This window comes from Acartia tonsa, chromosome 15, assembly GCF_053477335.1.
Source record: "Acartia tonsa isolate MP-2025a chromosome 15, ASM5347733v1, whole genome shotgun sequence".
Classification (NCBI taxonomy): Eukaryota; Metazoa; Arthropoda; class Copepoda; order Calanoida; family Acartiidae; genus Acartia; species Acartia tonsa.
In genome coordinates, this window is record NC_137274.1 from 3,756,951 (window position 1) to 3,777,513 (window position 20,563).

The 20,563-nt window shown below is 35.3% G+C and overlaps 3 protein-coding genes across 11 annotated transcripts in view; 2 read left to right on the plus strand and 1 right to left on the minus strand.

Annotated features, from left to right (window-relative positions):
- LOC145307377 (uncharacterized) overlaps positions 1-20,563 on the plus strand; it is a 449,599-nt gene that overhangs the window by 88,120 nt on the left and 340,916 nt on the right. The window lies entirely within an intron of this gene.
- Positions 1,359-20,563, plus strand: part of LOC145307499 (uncharacterized) — a 23,696-nt gene continuing 4,491 nt past the window's right edge. The window contains exons 1-3 of the mRNA XM_080149955.1: positions 1,359-1,374; positions 6,884-7,042; positions 19,640-19,761. Of these exons, the coding sequence (XP_080006081.1) occupies positions 1,359-1,374; positions 6,884-7,042; positions 19,640-19,761 (297 nt within the window). The remainder of the gene's footprint in view (positions 1,375-6,883; positions 7,043-19,639; positions 19,762-20,563) is intronic.
- On the minus strand, positions 8,127-15,723 carry LOC145307379 (uncharacterized). 3 transcript variants are annotated; one of them, XM_080149795.1, is made up of 11 exons: positions 15,500-15,723; positions 14,976-15,083; positions 14,314-14,431; positions 13,613-13,699; positions 12,143-12,312; positions 11,776-11,895; positions 11,074-11,328; positions 10,394-10,477; positions 9,385-9,456; positions 8,859-9,034; positions 8,127-8,271 (listed from the first exon to the last, which is right to left on the minus strand). In XM_080149795.1, exons 2-7 carry the CDS (start codon positions 15,077-15,079, stop codon positions 11,121-11,123), a joined length of 807 nt encoding a protein of 268 aa, XP_080005921.1. In that variant the 5' UTR covers positions 15,080-15,083; positions 15,500-15,723; the 3' UTR covers positions 8,127-8,271; positions 8,859-9,034; positions 9,385-9,456; positions 10,394-10,477; positions 11,074-11,120. The 3 variants fall into 3 exon arrangements, with proteins under 3 accessions (XP_080005921.1, XP_080005924.1, XP_080005923.1); XM_080149798.1 differs by lacking the exon at positions 11,074-11,328; XM_080149797.1 differs by lacking the exon at positions 10,394-10,477.

Here is a 20,563-nt window from a genome sequence, read left to right on the forward strand (position 1 = left end):
CTAACTACAGGGGATCGAAATATTGAAACGACGTAGAAAAATAGCCTAAAACCACCCCTGGACCTATGCGAAGCTTCCATAAAATTGAGAACTTAATCTGTTATTGAAATCTTAAGCTACAGACAAAATAATCTTACTACTTTATACAATAGGACTATATTCCCGGAAGAGTAAAGCCCAATCGGTTCAGTGGTTACTGAGATATTAAGCTTCAAAAAGACAGACGAACGGACAGACATCATTCTACTTAATATACCTAACTAGCGGCTACGCCCCTAGAGGCCTCTAGGGAAACATGAGGAGGGGGGTGCAGTTAAAAAAATAGTTAAAAACCTTCCCTTGACTTATAAGAAGCTTCACTGTTAAGGAGAACCATATCGGTTCAGTGGTTAGCAAGATCCTTCGCTACAGACAAAATTAGCTTACTACTTTATATACCTAACTAGCGGCTTCGCCCCTAGCCCCTAGGGGCTTTGCCCCAAGAGGTTTGATCAACCTAATTTTTGGTATTTTAGATTTAAAAAGAAAAAGTAAAAAAAAAAATTTTTTTGGGGGGGGGGTTTCATTTTTTTGGGGGGTTGGGGGTGTCCCACCCCCCCAAGAAAATAGCTTAAAACCATCACAGGACCAGTAGGTATATTCCCTGAAGAGTAGAGCCCATTCGGTTCAGTGGTTACCGAGATCTTAAGCTTCAGACGGACAGACAGACGGACAGACAGACATCGTTCTACTTTGTATTATAGATAGGATAGGTACCTATGTTTATTTTTTAATTTTAATATTCAGGGATTTTAAGTGATAAGACAATAAATATATAAAGTTTCTAATCCCCCCCCCCCTTCCCCAATTATGATAAGACAAAATCATCCCTTATATAGATTAAAACTAATGGTGTAAAAGTTTTGACACTTTTTACATGGTAATTAAAATCGAGTTTATGATCTTTAAGGATCTATTTAAGTCCCCAATGTTTTTACGGGTATAGTCCCTTTTGTGGCAACGCACCTTAAGGGGCGATTCTTTGTATTTTTCACAGTAGCTTTTCTCCTATTTCTAGCCAATGCAGGGGACTCTAACCCTGCGGGGCCATTTGCCTAACCCTGTGGGACAATCACCTAACCCAATATAACCTAACCTAAAATAACCCCTAAAAAGCCATTTTAAAAATACGACGAATCGCCCCTTAAGGGGCGTTGCCACGTAAGTGACTATTCCCGTTTTTACTTTTTAGGCTAGCAAATGGAATTACAAAACTTTGGAGACCAGCATATATAATTTTCATCCCCTTAAAATTGCAGTTTAAAGAGTCCATTCGACAGATAGACAATCAACCCTTTGATTGCCTGACCTTTTTCACGATGTCCCAAGTGCATGGTAATGAGTTTGTGCCTGTATGGCTTCAAAACCGATTAATATCCGCTGGATTAGAACTGGTTTGGTTAGCCATACTGAAAAATCCTGTATTTGCATCGTATTACAGACAACTTTCCACGAATATTTAAATGAATATCATAAAATTGATAGCAGTTTTTTTTTAATTTTAATATCCGCGGAAAGCTGTCTATAATACGATGCGAAAAATAACTATTCTCTGAAGCTTAAGATCTCAGAAATTACAATTCTAATTTTTGTAATTGTTATAGGGTGGTTTTAGGCTATTTTGATGAATTTTCCGCCCACCCCAATTTTCCAAGAAACTGCTATTTTTGTGGTAAGAGACAAAATTTTTAATTTTGAAGTAAAAAATTAGGTACCTAAGCCCTGCGGGAAAACCCAATATCGTAACCTTACCTAGCCTAACCCTAGGTAGGTAATAAATAAACAAACAAACTTAAAACTACTTTTTTTTTTTTAAGGGAGAGGAAGGTTTCGGGTAAAATCCGTAAAGCTTATGTGTTCATAAGTAAAAAACAGTAGTAGAATGATAAAAATTTATGTTAACTTTTTAAAAAGATTGTTGTCTATAGTTCGATTCACTAAGAAGTACACATATTTAGTGAATATTATCGTTCTACTACTATTTTTAAGCCTTAAAACACACACCTTTACGGATTTTACCCGAAACCTACCTCTCCCTTGGTTGGGGGGGGGGGGGGGGGGTTAGGGCACATCAAGGTGCTTTCTGTTGATAGCGCGCAGGGGGAGGGAGGGGACATTGGGCTGTTTATTACACTTGTCCCCAAAGTTTTATAATAATGTTTTCTTATTCATTGGATTAATAACTTTTGAATTTTGTATGGTTGGTTTGGAAGGGGTAATTTTGCTTTAACATAATCGGGGGGATGTACATTAATTTATTGGCCATTGTCTTATCCCTTTAGATCCCTGAAAAAACACAACATAAATAATATTAATGATGATATCATATGATGATTAGTTATTTATCGCATCGTATTATAGACAACTTTCCGCACGGATATTATGCGGATAGCAGGGCTGAGAACTGGTTCTAATCCAGCGGATTTTAATCGGATTGGAAAAGTTTGTCTTTGTATTGAATTTCACATGTTAAAGCATTTATTATACAAAGTACGATGTTTAAAAATATTGTATTGAGTTTAATCCATGGGATCTAAAGGGATAAGACAATGGCCGATAAATTGTTATACATCCCCAATGATTATACATAAAATTACCCATTCTGTAGATTAGAATTAGTGGTTGAAATGTTTTAACAATTAACTTAATGAACCAACTAATCAAAATTCGCTAAGGTCACCAACGTTGATAAGCCAACGAATAAGAAAATGTTATCATAAAACTTTGGGGACTAGTGTAATAAACAGCCCATTGTCCCTCTACTTCCCTGATAGAGTTCACTTCTAATAAAAAGTAACAGAATGCGAATTTCTAAGGGGATGTAGGAGGCTCTAAAGGGGGGGGGGGGCGAAAGTGACACTTTTTGTAACCAAAACTAAAAGTCAACAAAGGAACTCAACTAAAAAAAGAGTTACAGGTCTGAGATTTTGCATGGCAGTTGCTTTATAGGGGTACAATATGGAACTGTGAAGAAACGGCGGCGCAACCGCCGAAGACCGCCGTTTCCCGCCGAATTTTGTTTTGCCTTTTCTCGGCGGTTTTCGGCGGTTGCGCCGCCGTTTTTTCATAGTTCCATATTGTACCCCTATAAAGCAACTGCCATGCAAAATGTCAGACCTGTAACTCTTTTTTTAGTTGAGTTCCTTTGACTTTTAGTTTTGGTTTCAAAAAGTGTCACTTTCGCCCCCCCCCCCCCCCCTTTAAAAAATGTTTAATTTTTCTCATTTGTTGACTTCAAAATCTTTTCCAGTATGGCTACCAAACCAATAAATATCCCCTGGATTAGAACCAGTTATTAGCTGAAAAAAATAATGTAAAGGATCGTATTTAAGACAATTTTTCCACGAATATTAAGATGAAAATCATAACAATACTTGTGTTATTTCCCGGAAATAACATTTTAAGTCAAAAAAGGCCTTAAAATCACATTTAGCAGGATTTTCTTACCTAACCTGAAGATGCAAATTTTTTTATTTTATTTTATTTTGATGTAGTACCTATTGTACTAGGCTTGTGTACCAATATTTAAAGCTCAATATTTAGACCATTTTGCTCACTGTTTAAGTTTAGATGTAATAACGCCCCCCCCCCCATCCTTAACAGCCATTGTCTTATCCCTTTAGATCCCTGACTGGGGGGATATTGTCATAAGATGTAATTATTTGTTTGTTAGTTAGGTAATATTTATGGATTTTTTTAAAGAATTGACGTTTTTTAAATGGATATATGTTTAAAAAGTCTTAAAAAGTGTGGATTTGGATTGTCCATTGAATGTAGATAGTTTTAGGCACCTTAACTGTCCAATTTGGTAAATTTGGAGCAAAATTAGAAAGATTTACATGAAGATACTTGTAATTTTCTCTAAAATAACTAATTTTTTATTTCAACTTTTTGCAGTGTAAAAGATGATTGTACAACCATACTTTGAAATAAGATATCTCAAAAAGTATTAGAGCTAGAAAAATGTTAGAGACCTTTTTAGAAAGCTCCAATATCTGTCATTTCAAATGTAATGTGAACGAATTTGCATGATTAACATGAAAGACAAAATAAGACAATAAAGCAGGTTAGGTGAAGGTGGTCTAAAAATAAAAGTAAAATTTGATCACCAAAAGTAATTTTAAAATTTACTACTATGGGAAGGTACTAACTCAATTTAGGGAAAGCGTGTTCTGAACTCACCATAAGGTCCCAGTACATCCTGTGTAAACCGTTTCTGCGGTTTTTTTTTTCTAAACTAACACGCCTTCGGGTGGGGTGTGCAGATAGATAGACAGATAGATAGACAGATAGACAGATAGACAGATAGATAGACAGATAGAAAGACAGATAGATAGACAGATAGATAGACAGATAGATAGACAGATAGATAGACAGATAGATAGACAGATAGATAGACAGATAGATAGACAGACAGATAGACAGATAGATAGGCAGATAGTTAGTCAGATAGATAGATAGACAGAAAGATAGAAAGATAGATCGAAAGACAAATAGACAGATAGATAGACAGATAGATAAATATACAGATAGATAATACAAATTGATACAGGTAGATAGACAGATAGACAGACAGATAGATAGATAGATAGACAGATAGATAGACAGATAGATAGATGGACAGACAGATAGACTGATAGATAGCAAGATAGATAGACAGATAGATAGACAGATAGATAGACAGATAGATAGACAGATAGATTGATAGGCAGATAGATAGATAGATAGATAGACAGATAGATAGACAGATAGATAAATATACAGATAGATAATACAGATTGTTACAGGTCGATAGACAGATACATAGATAGATAGAAAGATAGATAGATAGACAGACACACAGACAAACTTTCCTCAATCAATAAATCCATTATTTGTTAACATTTATGGAATTTTTTTTTAATAATTGACCTAAAAAGATACACACACACACACACACTTACACACACACACACACATACACACACACACACATACATACACACACACACACTTACACACACACACACATACACACACACACACACAACTTGAAATGATAAGCGCATGATTTGATTATTTCTAACTGTGTCATATGATACAAATTATAATAGGAGCAAAGCTGCGCCCAAACCGATTAATATCCGCTGGATTAGAACCGGTTCTTAGCTATACTATCCGCATATTAACCGCGGAAAGCTGTCTATAATATGGTACAAATTATATTAGGAGCAAAGCTGCTTCCTAACTTACTTATTATTGAAACCGATCAATATCCGCTGGAATAGAACCGGTTCATTTAGCTATACTATCCGCATAATATCCGCGGAAAGCTGTCTGTAATACAATGCTTTAGATAACTGTAAAGAACCGTGGATCTAAAGGGATAAGACAATGGCCGATGTACATCCCCGATGATGATACACAAAATTATACCTTTTATGAAATACATTTATAATAAAACTTTGGGGACTAGTTTAACTAACTGTCCAATGTTCCGCCTATAAATCAAAAATTCTTTTAGGTTCTGGGAAGGTTTTTAACTATTTTTTAGAAGGGGGGGGGGGGGGTAGTGGACTTTACTTTTTTAAAAATCTAAAACAATAAAAGTGAGGGTTGAATTCGATCACTTACTACCTCAAGTGCCCCTAGAGGCCTTTTGGGGGCACTTGAGCGGAGGGGAGAGAGATTAATTGGGGAGGGGGGGTTATCGATTATTGGTTCAAAAGGTTTAGAAGCAACCAAAATCAAAATTAGATAGTCTCCAATTATTTAGAAAACTTTACTATAAAACTTTGGGGACTTCGCTTTTGTGTATGTTGTCATCCTTGTTTTAATAAATAAATAAACATATTTTTATCAGTTTCTCATTACTAAGACGCAGTTAGCTGTGCAATGTTTCATAATTAGGATTTAGTTATGTCTTGTGATTATAATTTTTAGGAGGGTTTATTTTATGTGATCACTTTTCGTTTAATTTCATTTTCCAGGATGATAGATAGACATATAGATAGACAGACAGATAGATAGATAGATAGATAGATAGATAGATAGATAGATAGATAGATAGATAGATAGATAGATAGATAGATAGATAGATAGATAGATAGATAGATAGATAGATAGATAGATAGATAGATAGATAGATAGATAGATAGATAGATAGATAGATGGACATACAGATATATAGACAGACAGACAGATAGATATACAATTATACATTACCACTGATAAAAGTGTCCTATTGCTTTAAAACTTTTACCTTTTTTTCCAGAATCAAGGTTCCTTTATACTTCAAGTGATTAATAGTTATCATTGATTGATAGACAGACAGATAGACAGATAGATAGATAGTCAGATAGATAGTCAGATAGAGTCAGATAGATAGTCAGATAGATAGTCAGATAGATAGTCAGATAGATAGTCAGATAGATAGTCAGATAGATAGTCAGATAGATTGTCAGATGGATAGTCAGATAGATAGACAGATAGATAGACAGATAGATAGTCAGATAGGTAGTCAGATAGATAGTCAGAAAGATAGACAGATAGATCAACAGATAGAGACAGATAGAGTAAGATAGACATATAGATAGATAGACATATATAGATATACTGATAGGTAGACATATAGATAGATAGATAGATGGATAGATAGACTAACAGACAGACTGACAGATAGACAGACAGACAGATAGATAGATATACATTACCACGTATAAAAGTGTCCAATTGCTTAAAACTTTACCTTTATTTCAGAATCAAGTTTCCTTTATACTTTCAAGTGATTATTAGTTACCAAGCTGAAAGCTAAACGAAAAATGAGTGATTTGATTGATAATAATAATAGACTCTCAATATTAAGTCGCGGCGGCGGCAGTCTGGCGGCCACCTGCGGGATGGCCGGCGCTGCCGCCGCCGGAGCCGGAGCTGCAGCCACAGCTGCCTGCGGAGGGGCCTCTGTCAACAAGTTCAGCGCCCTCGACGCTGGGCCTCGACACTGGGTTTGATGTCACCCGCGCAGGTCTGTAAATTTTACATTTTAGCCGTTCCCGAGGTTTAATTGGACGTTTAGGGGGAGAAGGAGTCTTCCAATCAAGATAACTATGAAGTACTCTTATTTTGCAAATTTTATTGGCTAATTTTCATGTGAAGTAAAATTTTTTTAATCTCAAACCGGTTTTGGTCAATTGGCAGTTGGATTTCAATTTTACACAGGTCCAAAGAAACACCCCTGGGGCACTCCAATTTTTTGTTTTGTTGGGTTTGATGTCACCCGTGCAGGTAACTCCGATTTCTTAATTGGTTGAAAAGTTTGAACACTTCTAGTTTGCAGGGATCTAAAGGGATAAGACAATGGATGATAAATTGATGTACATCCCTAATGATTAAGTTTACTTTAAATTATCCTTTCATTATATTATAATTAGTGGTTGATTTGTTTGGACACTACCTACTCAAGGATCTAAAGGGATAAGACAATGGCTGATAAATTGATGTACATCCCCAATGATTAAGTATACTTTAAATTACCACTTCATTTTATTATAATTAGTGGTTGATATGTTTGGGCACTACTAGTTTGAAGAGATCTGAAGGGATAAGACAATGCCCAGGACGGAATTAATACCATAAAAAAACCTAGTTTTTACCACTTTTATGGTAAAATTTTACCAGCCTATACGATTTAAAAGGTGGTAAAATTTTACCGTAACCGTGGTAAAAACACTTTTAGTGGTACTTTCTCACGCTTTTTACCATCGATTTTTACCACAATTATCGGTAAAATTTTACCAGATTTCCGGTAAAATATTACCATTTTAGGACGCAAATTTATACCAGATTTTGACCAATTTTTACCACTTTTTTGGTAAAATTTACCGCAAATTTCTGGTAGATTTTACCGAAAAAGTGGTAAAACTGTTCAACACCTGGTAATATTTTTGCCCTAAACTGGTAAAATTTTACCAGAAATAGGGTAAATATGGTAAAAATTTACCAATAATTGTGGTAAAAACGGGTGGTAAAAATCACGAGAAAGTGGTAAAAAACGACCTTAATTATAGAAAAACATTGCTTGTACACGAATCGCAAAAATAAAAAAAAAATTGTTTTCATTATTATTTTATTGATTGAAACAACACTTAAACATATTTTTCTTGATTCTACTGCTCTGGCCGCGAAAACTGTTGCGCAACCTCCAGGATTTGCCTGGCACCGGCCCCATTCGACCTCGTATCACTGATTTTCAACCTGGAATAAAATTGCTCATTAGTTAATTAGATAATTACAGGGATATAAAGGGATAAGACAATGGCTGATAAATTGATGTTCATCTCTAATGATGATACACATCGTTACCCCTTCTGTAGATTACAATAAGTGATTGAAATGTTAGGACACTCAACTTAATGAACCAACCAATAAAAAATCAATAAAAGTACCCAAGGTTGTTAGGCCAAAGAATAAGAAAATGTTATTTGAAAACTTTGGGGGCTAGTGTAATTTACAGCCCAATGTCCCATCCCTCCCTACTAAATATCTAATCTATAATACAAAGTAGAACGATGTCTGTCCGTCCGTCCGTCCGTCCGTCCGTCCCAAAGATAAAGCCTATACTCGCTGTTTACGCAAATGTGTCAGAACTTCCCCCCCCCCTTACTCTCACACCTAAATTTTTTCTTTTGAAAGCAAAAATAAAAGTGTGTAGGTTCAACTCCCCCTCTCCCCCCTCATTCATTTCCTACAGGCATCTTGACACGTGGCAAAAAAATCAGCAAACTTATCTAACTAAACATCTTTGAAAACGCAGAACGAGAAAAAATAAAGGGAAAGCTTACCTGGAAAACATAAGCAGTAACAACATCCCTGGCTAACAAGAACATGCTGTGTCCATACTACTCGGCATCATAACAGGGAACCCGATCTTGTCTGCCTCCGCCTTCAAGGTGTCCAGGCTCTGGTCCTCTCCGTGGTAACCGTGGATTACAGGTACGTTAGCGGCTTCCATGATCATCTAAAAAACAGGTTAAATATTAGAAAAATTGTAACGACAGACTTCTTTTAAATACACAGTTGCTTTTCCTAGAGCCTACTTGTGTTTCGTCTTAAAAGAGGATGGTTGGAGGGTTTTTACCAATGAAAATATTCGAGGTCATTTTTCCAAGAAGCGGTGTCATACCCCCCCCCCCCCCCCCGCCAAAAAAACAGCATAAACATTCCCTGAAAATTATGGAAGACCAGAAGATTGAGATCGTACAGGACAAATGAACAGACATCCTGTTACTCCGGTATAGTATAGAGTGTTATTTTTTTCTACTTGAAATCAACCAAAATAAGTTCCTGAGTAGCTACTCTATCATTTACCTTAGATGTAGACTTGATACCCATATCTCTAATGGCAGTGGACGGTGGACCAACAAATATAACTCCTTTCTCCTGATAAAAAAAAAAATTTAAATTAAAAGGTAGGTATCATTCTTATTAATATAATATTACATTCTTGAAATTAACCAGAAAAAAACGTAAGCAGTACAGTCTGCACAGGGTTTTTACGGGAAGGGATGTAATCTTAGAGGTTTTTAAAAAACGGGGGGGGGGGGAATCTACATAATTTTAATTTTAAGGGGTGTGTTGTCAACCCCATTCCTCACACTAATGACCGTGGACAAGATAATGAACGAAATATACATATATAAATCCCCAAATATATTGAACAAAACAACACCTTAGATTAGTTCAGACACTGCTAGTTTGAATGAACCAATCAAGATTTAAAGTTGTGAGCTAACGTGTTTATAAAACTTTGGGTACCAGTATAACTTCCAGTCTAATATCCACTCCCTCCCTGCAGTCAAATGGAAAATATTACCTGTCCAGGGATATAAAATACACGTGGATATTATTAATGACATATCATGGAAATTTGTTGTCATGAATTTAGGTTCCTAACATGGACTTCATATATTGGTCAGATCGTTTACCCAGAAGGAGGTAAGGGGGTGTTGTAAGGGAGGAATAAGGGTGTATCTTTATTTTAGCCCGCTGTGAGTACCGCTTTATTAGAGTACATGAAAAACTGGTGTAACATCCAGGTAATAATATATCCATTTACCCAAGAATCTTAAGGGATAAGACAATGGTCGACAAATTGATGTACTGTACATGTACAACCCCATTGATGATACACAAAATTACCCCTTACATAGATTACCTTTTGTGGTTGATACGTTTGGACACTCAACTTAATGTACCAACCAATCAGGGATCACTTAATCCCCAAAGTTGTTAAGCCAACGAATAAGAATACGTTATTATAAAAGTTTGGGGACACGTGTAGTTAACAGCCCATTGTCCCCTCCCTCCCTGCATTTACCTGGCAAAGATTAGCAAACTCGACATTCTCGGAGAGAAATCCATAGCCAGGATGTACAGCATCGGAGCCGGTTTCCGCCGCAACCTAAGATAATACAGTGTATGGTCAATAGTAACTAAGCCCCTAGAGGCCTCTAGGGGCACTTGAGTTAGTGGTGAGTTGAAATAGATCCCAACATTTTTTTATTTTAGTTTCAATAGAAAAAGTAAAAAAAATCCATCTTAAGGCTTAAATATGATCAGAAAATAGAATAAAACCAACTCAGGACCTATGTGATGCCTACCTAAAATAGAGAACCCAATCGGATCAGTAGTTATTTAGAAAAAAAGTCTTACTGCTTTATATAATAGGATGATGCATTACTGATTATATGCTTCACGTGGCGTATGGAGTCGTGGAACGCGGGGTCCTAAGTTATGGAGGATTAAATGAAGGAAGGAAGTGGACTGTTTATTACACTAGTCCCCAAAGCTTTATTTTCTTCTTATTATAACGTTTTCTTATTCATTGGCTTAGGTAACTACTTTGGGGAGTTAATTAAATTTTGATTTATTGTTTCAATAAGTTGAGTGTTCAAACGTTTTTTAACCACTAATTTTATGTATCATCGATGTTGATGTTCATCAGTTTATCGGCCATTGACTTATCCCTTTACATCCCTGATATAAATTTGATTTTACCTTGGGGGTGGCCGACCTCTTGGTTCAGGTGAGTAATCCCTGGGCCCCTACCGGGAGGTCCCCTCCTGGGTGACGGGGAATATTCTCTGTGGTGGGGGGGAGGAGGTCCGCGGGGGGGGTCCTCGTGGCGACATATCCCTCATTGGCGGTGGGGGGCCTCTGTAACGTTGTTGTGGAGGGGAGTAGTCGCCCCTGGGGTGTGCCTCCCTTGTGAAGTAATGTGAGGGGGGTCCGTAGCAATCTCTCCTCTCATACCTGAAAAAATAAAAATAATTTACTTAAAAAGTTAAAATTCATTAAAAAAAAGGTTTTTAAAATTTTTTGATTGGTAGAAAAGGGAAGAACTAATAAAAAAGAGCATATCTAGGTAGGAAAGTTATTGTAATTTTAGAAAATCTTTAATAAAGCAATAAAAGAGATGGTAGGCATTTAAAGTTAGCAAATTTGGAAATTACACTAATATATTTTGTTTATATACTAAATTGTTTAAAGTAAAAAGGTTCTTTGTCTTTAGCTTAAGATTTCGATAACTACTAAACCGATTGAGTTCTCCTTTATAGGTAGGAAAGCTTCTCATATGACACGGAATGGTTTTAGACTATATTTCTGTCCCCTATCTATCCTTTTTAATACAGAGCCCCTAAATGCTAGGGCCGCAGCCGCTAGCAATATCTAAACTAATCTTAAAATTTAAAATTTTACCTTGGTGGAGGGGATCTACCACCCCCTCTGCCACCACGTCCTCTGAAACCACCCCTGTCCCCTCCACGGCCTCTGCCTCTAAAGCCACCCTTATCACCTCCCCTTCCTCTAGAGCCACCTCTGTTATTTTTAAATGTTTTCATTTTGAAAAAAAAAATTCGATGATTTTTAGTAAGTATTTTGGAAGATTAATTTTAAATTTTTTTATCTTAGGTACTGCTGTTTTATTAGCGCAGCAACTTTATAACAAAACTGTACGTCAGTCCATGGCGAAATTACAAAAAATGCATTGCTTTTAAACGTTACATTTAATAAATAAGCCTACCTAAAGATTTTCTAACTTTTACTTTTTAAAACAAAAACTTTCCTAGAGTAATGTGGGGGGCTGCGTCTTTCATACCTATCCCCGCCCCCACCCCGGCCTCTACCTCTGTAAGAACTGCGCCCCCTATCACCTCCGCCTCCACGTCCCCTGCCTCGTCCCCGGGATATTTCCACTCTCAGCCGTTCACCGGCATATAATGTACCGTTCATTTCCTTAAAAAATAAAGTGAAGTAAAAATAACTTCAAGACCTGAAGTTTGTTTAATAACAATAAGGTAAAAATAAATCAAAACAATTCCCTATAACTTAAAAATACCTCCTACCCTTGTGGAATATTCTAAACCCTTCTTGATCTCCCTAAACCTAACTAAAAGCAGTAGTGAAAGTTTCAAACAAAAAATTCAAGTAATGAAAAGGTGAAGGCAAGCCTTGACTTTTAAGGGGGTGGCAACACCCAGCCATTTTGTTGTAAAGAAACTAAAATATTGTTTGTATTATTATACAGATCTACAAAGATAAATATAAGCTGCGAAACTTTTCTGTAACTTACTTCTTCAACTGCCCCCTATGTTTCAAATGCTGATCTGAGGTCTTGTTTCTTTACAATCTAAATAAAAGAATTTGTTATAATCAAAAACTATAGGTATGAAACTAAAAAAATACGACAAGAAACCTTATACTTTTTAGCTAGACCAAAATAATCAGTAGGTAACAAGTTTGAAATAGATAGGACAATTCCTACATGCTTGAATTAATGATAATAGCTATGAGTTTCGTCCATACAGACCGGCCATCCAACACTAATTATAGAAAAGCTTCGCGTTTACAAAAAACATAATTCCCTTCCACAAAATAACAATGATAACGTTTATGAGAGTAAAGCTCTCAAATAAGACAGTGGGACAAACGGAATTTTGTTGGTAAAACTTCAAGGATTTTAAGGGATAAGGCAATCCCCGATAAATTGATCCACATCATTAATGATTATTAACAAAATTATATCTTTATAATTATAATTTTTTTTTCAATTTTTTTCAATTTTGTACCCACCCCCCCCACCCCCCCGACTACCGACGAACAAGTATTTTAGGTTAGGTTAGGTTTTAGGCTAGGGAGCCGAGCGCTGCGGCTAGGCAGGCAAGTGGGCCGAGCGCTGCGGCTAGGCAGGCAAGGGGGCCGAGCGCTGCGGCTAGGCAGGCTAGGGAGCCGAGCGCTACATTTCTAAAAGGATAATACCACCTACTCTAATGAATGTAGAATATACGTGGATATTACGACAGGGGGAAAAAATTGTCGTTATTTTAGCTTGCTAACATGAAATTCGTTTATTGGTCAGTTTGTTCAACCAGTAGTAGGGTAAGGATTGGGTTTAAAGAAGGGGGGTATCTTTATTTTAGCCAGCTGTGAGCATCTCCTTATCAGAGTAAATGAAAATGTGGTACAACATCCCAGTAATAATATATCGATTATTTTTATAAACTTTAATGGAAAAAACATTAAAAAAATAATATACCTGTCTAGCTAACACTCTGGTAAGGGTTTCCATAGTCTTAAACCACTCCCGGATTAATTCTTCCCATAAAGTTAGTCCACTCAAAACCTAAAACAAACGAACTTATTTTGACAAGTAGAAAAGTTGGTGGAAAAATAATTCATCTAAATTAATGAAGCAAAAATTCGTCCCCAAACTTCATTTTTAATTCTTGATACAGATTTTAAAGGGTGGGGCTTAAAGGGTGTTAACTCCACTCAACCCGTAAAACCCCTTATTTGTTTCCCTTCAAAATTAAAAAAAAAATATATTAGATTACCAACCTCAAACCTTTGAAATCCCTCATTTTATCCCTCTTAAAATTAAAAGCTTGACGTACAATCAACCATTGGTTGTCTTTAGGACGATTGGCAAATAGATCTGATTCCTGTACTGTAGAACAAATAAAACATTATGGAATGGATATAGAATATACGTGGATATTGATGACAGTGGAAAAATTGAAGTCAATTTAGGTTGCTAACATGAAACTCATTCAATGGTCAGTTTGTTTATCCAGTAGGACGGGACGGAATGGAGTAAAGGGGGCGAATTAGGGTTATCGTCATTTTAGCCCACTGGGAGTTTTACTTTATTAGAGAAAATAAAAATCTAGTGTAACATCCAAGTAATAAAATATCTATTTCTGCAGGTTATCTTAATTATAGTATAGCTAACATTACCTCTAGAAACTGATCCCAAAGTTCACAGTACACAACAACATAGAGATTAGCCTTGATCCATGTGACAATGAGGGTCTGGAAGATGGCCTGGGTCAACCTTCCTCCAAGGGTGTCCTCCCTGATAAGCATAGATAACTATTAACTAAAGATCCAAGAACAAATTAAATATAAATAGGCTATTTTTATTTAAGTGTGTAGGTAGGTATAAAGTATACTTTTTATCTAAAAATGGTATTTTTGTCTCTGATTTTATTTATCGCGTCGTATTATAGACAGCTTTCCGCGACTGGTAAAATGAGAAATTTTCAGATCAATAGCAATTTTGTTAGCCCCGAGGGGCCAAAGGACTGGCCTAACAAAGCTGGTATTGATAATATAATTTCTAGACTATTGTTCATAGAAAATTGTCTGTAATACGTAATTTTTCAGTATGGCCCAGAACCATTTTTAATCCAGGGGATATTTATCGGTTTCAAAGCCATACTGGAAACTCTTTGTTTAAGTCAAAACTACATTAATATCAATTTTTCTTTATTTTAGATTTAGTGTGCTGACTAAACAAACTAATTTCATTACTTCTTCTTTACAAGCAAAATGCTAGTGAATTTGTTCTTAAATACTTAAAGAAAATCGTAACTTCTCTATAATAATTATCTATGTGCCTGCGTCTTGGTGGTGTTTCTGTGAGGGTGAGTTGAGTTATCTGCTGCAAGATAAAGAGTAACTGCTCCCATGTTCGCCCGTCCATCTTTACATTCATTACCATAAACCTGACCAAAATAAAATTATTGTTAGATTAGGAATATCTATTTCTTAAATAAAATTAACAGGATGTCTTTCTGTACCATGTGAAAAAGTTTAATTTTAGCTATAATGGGAGAAAAAATCGGCGTTATCCTCTTAGAAATTTTTTTTTCAATTTTTTTCAATTTTGTCCCCCCCCCCCCCCCCCCCCCCCCCCGACTACCGACGAACAACTATTTTAGGTTAGGTTAGGTTTTAGGCTAGGGACATTTTAAATAATACGAAAAATTTCTTCCTTTCCCTGTACCTTATAAAAATCGTCGGAAAAAGCCGTTTTTTAAGCAAACAAAAGCGCGTTTTGCTCTATCTGTGAGATATTATGAATAAGATAATGTTAAGATGAGAAAAATTTACGTTCACAGTCCCTTTAAAGACACAATACCTGTAATAATAATGTACAAACTTTTCAACCACTAATAATACCCTGGCCTTTCTAATTAAAGCCTAGGCAGAGCAATGCTGGTTAGCTCAAACGTGTACCGTGGTTTCTGTAGAACTGTACTTCTGAAGCCAATACAGGGTTACGAAAGTTTAAATTGATGTTTTTTTTTTAATGTTAATATTAAATGTAATATAGTTTTGTAATGACATATAAAATATATATTCGATAGAATATAAAAAAATATAGTGCATTCAATATTAAAAAAAAATATTTAAATATATATATAGTTGTTAACCATATAGAATCTATTTCCGGCCGGGTTCTTAAAAGATATTGCCGCGTTTTTTCGACATTTTTTACGCTATGAATAACAAGCGCGACATTCGCGAAATCTAAAAGAGTATACAATGATTTATTTAATTATTTCGCTTTTGATGGTACGGCCTTCATAGAAAAAAAAAGATTATCTTCAATCCATTTTTGCTGCATATTAATTAATGCATCTTTTTAGAGCTGTGTTAGACATTAGAAAAATTGCTAAAAAAATAATTTAAAATTCAGTATTTTTATGTTATATACTCTGTTTGAAATTCTATCGTCAACGTTCAATCAATTAATGTCTAAAAAACGCCGAAAAAATGTGGCATTCATCTTTTAAAAACCCATCTCGCGGTGGTATTTCCGGTTGGCAAAGACAACATAAATATAGAAATCATGAAACATTGTTGTTCCACAATTTTGCCACATTTTTAAACATCTTGCTTAAAAAAAATCTTCCAAACAAATTGTAAATTCTACAAATTTAAATATTTAGAGAAAATTGAGTAGTAATTTACTTCTTGATTCAAAATATTTGATTAAATTGAATCAAAACTAATAATTATTTTTGGCACTCTATATTCAAATAATCATAAGCTTATCAATAGCGCATGCGTGCACAGAGGTGCCATAAATTTCAAAACTTAAAAATATAAGTTTTGTAGCGAAATTACTCTATAATTCGAAATCTCTGTCTTTCTTTTAGAAACATTCAGGGGAATATACGAAAGCTTATATTTATATTAAAGATGAAAAATCGATAAATTCAAATGCACACGGCACATCTGCGTAAACACACCCTGGATTTTTTTTCTTTTAATTTTAATTCGTATGAAGCTAGCTCAAATAAGTAAATATTAAATTTGATATATTTTTGATGATGCGGGAGGATGTTTTAAAAGAAATGATGAAATAATTTTCAAGGTTTTAAAAAAAAGTTAGCTTCTTTTATGCGAAAAAATTCAATAAAAAGTAAAAATTTTTACCAAAAAGTTGGTCAAATTTTACCAAGTTTTTTTTTTTGTTAAAGTCCAAAAATCTGGACTTAGCCTAAAAATTTACCTTGTCAATTTTTACCAATAAGTTGGTCAAATTTTACCAAGTTTTTTTTTTTGGCAGAGTCCAAAAATCTGGACTTAGCCTAAAAATTTACCTTGTCAATTTTTACCAAAAAGTTGGTCAAATTTTACCAAGTTTTTTTTTTTGGCAAAGTCCAAAAATTTGGACTTAGCCTAAAAATTTACCTTGTCAATTTTTACCAAAAAGTTGGTCAAATTTTACCAAGTTTTTTTTTTTGGCAAAGTCCAAAAATCTGGACTTAGCCTAAAAATTTACCTCGTCAATTTTTACCAAAAAGTTGGTCAAATTTTACCAAGTTTTTTTTTTTGGCAAAGTCCAAAAATTTGGACTTAGCCTAAAAATTTACCTTGTCAATTTTTACCAAAAAGTTGGTCAAATTTTACCAAGTTCATTTTTTTTGGCAAAGTCCAAAAATCTGGACTTAGCCTAAAAAAATACCTTGTCAAATTTTACCAACTTTTTGGTAAAAATTGACCAAATTGCGTTTTTTTGTCTAAGTCCGAAAATTCGGACTTAACCTGAAAAATAGAGTTGTAAAATTGACCACATTTTTGGTAAAACTTCCAAAAGTGGTAAAATTAAAAAAAAAAAAAAAAATTTAAATTTAGGCTTCATTGTATAGAAGTCATTATTTTAAAGTACTACAACTGATTATGAAGAGCTGTTTTTTATTTAAAACACAAAAAACGGGTTTTTTTGTTTCGTCAAATTTTACAAAAAAAATGGTAAAATTTGACTAATTTTTTGGCTAAAATTTTTGCTGGTAAAATTTACCACGAAACTGGTATATTTTACCAGGTTGACCAGCTTTACCACTTTTCTGGTAAAACGATTTTTTTTTCTGGTATTTCGTAGAACCTGGGTGACCTATAAATTGATGTACACTCCCAATGATGATACTTTAAATTACCTCTTTCATTAAATTACAATTGGTGGTTGATAAGAATGGACACCATTTTAATAAACCAAATTCAGAAAGTAGGACAATCGAACATAAAACACCAACAGGACAATTTTACACTAAAGGGATAAGACAATGGCCGATAAATTGATGCACATTCTAATGATGATACACAAAATTACCCTTTCTTTAGATTAGAATTAGTGGTTGATAAGACTGGACAACATTTTAATAAACCAACCAATAAAAGTTTCAAAATCGTTAAGAATACGAACAAGAACACGTCAATTTAAAACATTGTCTAGTGTAATTAACACTGGGGTTGATGTCACCCAGGCAGGTCTGTAAATTTTACATTTTAGCCGTTTCCAAGGTTTTATTGGACATTTAGGGGGAGAAGGAGTCGTTCAATCAAGCTAATTCTGAAACACCTTTATTTTGAAAATTTTATTGGCTAATTTTCATGTGAAGTAAAATTTTTTGAATCTCAAACCAGTTTTGGTCAATTGGCAGTTGGATTTAAATTTTACGCAGGTCCAAATAAATACCCCTGTGGGGCACTCCATTTTTTGTTTGTTTTGTCGGTTCTTTTGTTGGGTTTGATGTCATCCATGCAGGTAACTGTTAAAATCATTGGTTGGAAAAATTGGATACTACTCAGGGTTCTAAACGGATAAGACAATGGCTGATAAATTGATGTACACTCCCAATGATTATACTTAAAATTACCCCTTCAGTAGATATGTACATATTTATATTTATATAGATAGACAGATAGATAGATGGATAGATAGACAGACAGAAAGGTAGATATAAAGGTAGACAGATATATAGATTAAAACCAATTTTTTAACCCCGAGATGCCGAAGGAACCGGCTAAAAAACTGGTTTTAATCTTGGTCTTGGATTGTTCATTTTTATATTCATAGAAAACTGGATATAATACGATGCTAGACATAGTTTTTTTTCGTATGGATAAGAACTGGTTCTAATCCACCGGATATTGATAGATGAATATGAGAAAGATTGAACTAAATTAAATGTGTTTAGGTTGGGAATTCCCAGAGGGCACTTGCGCAAGGATTACTCTTAATACAAGTGAGACCCCTAGGGGAAAAAGTTTGAACTACATTCTTTTATTTAGGTTGGGAACTCCCAAATTGCACTTGTACAGGAATTCCTCTTAATACAAGTGAGACCCCTAGTAGAAAAAGTTTGAACTACATTCGTTTGTTTAGGTTGGGAATTCCCAGAGGGCACTTGCGCAGGGTATATTGGATATATGTCTGACTGTCTATCTGTCTTTCTATCTATCAGTGTGTCTGTCTGTCTTTCTATCTGTCTATCTATCGGTCTTCTGTCTATCTATCTGTCTGTCTATTTATCTGTCTGTCTAACAATCTATCTGTCTATTTGTCTGTCTATCTATTGGTCTTCTGTCTATCTATCTGTCTGTCTGTATATCTGTTTATCTATCGGTCTTCTGTCTATCTATCTGTCTGTCTATCTGTCTGTCTATCTATCTGTCTGTCTATCTATCTGTCTGTCTATCTATCTGTCTGTCTATCTATCTTTCTGTCTATCTATCTGTCTGTCTATCTATCTGTTTTCTGTCTATCCATATGTCTGTCTATAATATCTTTTTGTTTAGGTTGGGAATTCCCAGAGGGCACTTGCGCGGGGTATATTGGATATCCTTCTGACCTGGGTCATCATAACACCATGAGTACAGGCTTCGGAAACTGATCAATATCCGCTGGATTAGAACCGGTTCTCAGCCATACCATCTGCATAATATCCGCGGAAAGCTGTCTATAATACTAAATTCTTCTTTTGTTTAGGTTGGGAATTCCCAGAGGGCACTTGCGCGGGGTATATTGGATATCCCTCTGACCTGGGTCATAACAACAGTACAGGCTGTAAATCCAGGACATATAGTACCAGCAGTACTCTCTCTACTGAGGTATATATATACATATACATACAATAAAGTAACAGTATGTTTGTCTGTTTGTCTGTCTGTTTGTCTGTTTGTTTGTCTGTTTGTCTGTCTGTCTGTCTGTTTGTCTGTCTGTTTGTATGTCTGTTTGTCTGTGTGTTTGTCTGTCTGTCTGTCTGTCTGTTTGTTTGTCCGTCTGTTTGTATGTCTGTCTGTCTGTCTATCTGTTTGTACGTCTGTTTGTTTGTCTGTCTATTTGTTTGTTTGTCTGTCTGTTTGTCTTCTATATGCCTGTCTGTTTGTCTGTCTGTTTGTCTGTCTGTTTGTCTGTCTGTTTGTCTGTCTGTTTGTCTGTCTGTTTGTCTGTCTGTTTGTCTGTCTGTTTGTCTGTCTGTCTGTCTGTCTGTTTGTCTGTCTTTCTGTCTGTCTGTCTGTTTGTTTGTCTGGTTGTCTGTATGTCTGTCTGTCTGTTTGTCTGTCTCTTTGTCTGTCTGTCTGTTTGTTTGTCTGTCTTGTACATGATACAAAGTAGAATAATGTCTGCCGTCTGTCCCTTAAGATCTCAGTAACCAGAACTCTCTCTACCGAGGTTTATATTCATTCATATCTATAATAACACCATGATGAGTACAGGCTGTAAATCCAGGACATATAGTACTAGCAGTACTCTCTTCACTGAGGTATATATACCTACTAGGGTTGGCAATTCGTCCAATTCATGTACTGGATTCTTGCAAAAATCCGCATAAAAAACTGGGGTATATATACATATTCAGAATACAAAGTAGAATAATGTCTGTCCGTCCGTCCATCTGTCTCTTAAGAT

What these genes read in the sequence shown, in the direction of transcription:
- LOC145307379 (XM_080149797.1), bottom strand. Translation starts at nt 15,079, where the DNA reads ATGGTAATGAATGTAAAGATGGACGGGCGAACATGGGAGCAGTTACTC. An exon ending in GAAACACCACCAAGACGCAG is followed by an intron (nt 14,432 to 14,975) that starts GCACATAGATAA and finishes TATGCTTATCAG; the next exon opens with GGAGGACACCCTTGGAGGAA. An exon ending in CCAGAGTGTTAGCTAGACAG is followed by an intron (nt 12,313 to 13,612) that starts GTATATTATTTT and finishes TTATTTTTTAAG; the next exon opens with GAAATGAACGGTACATTATA.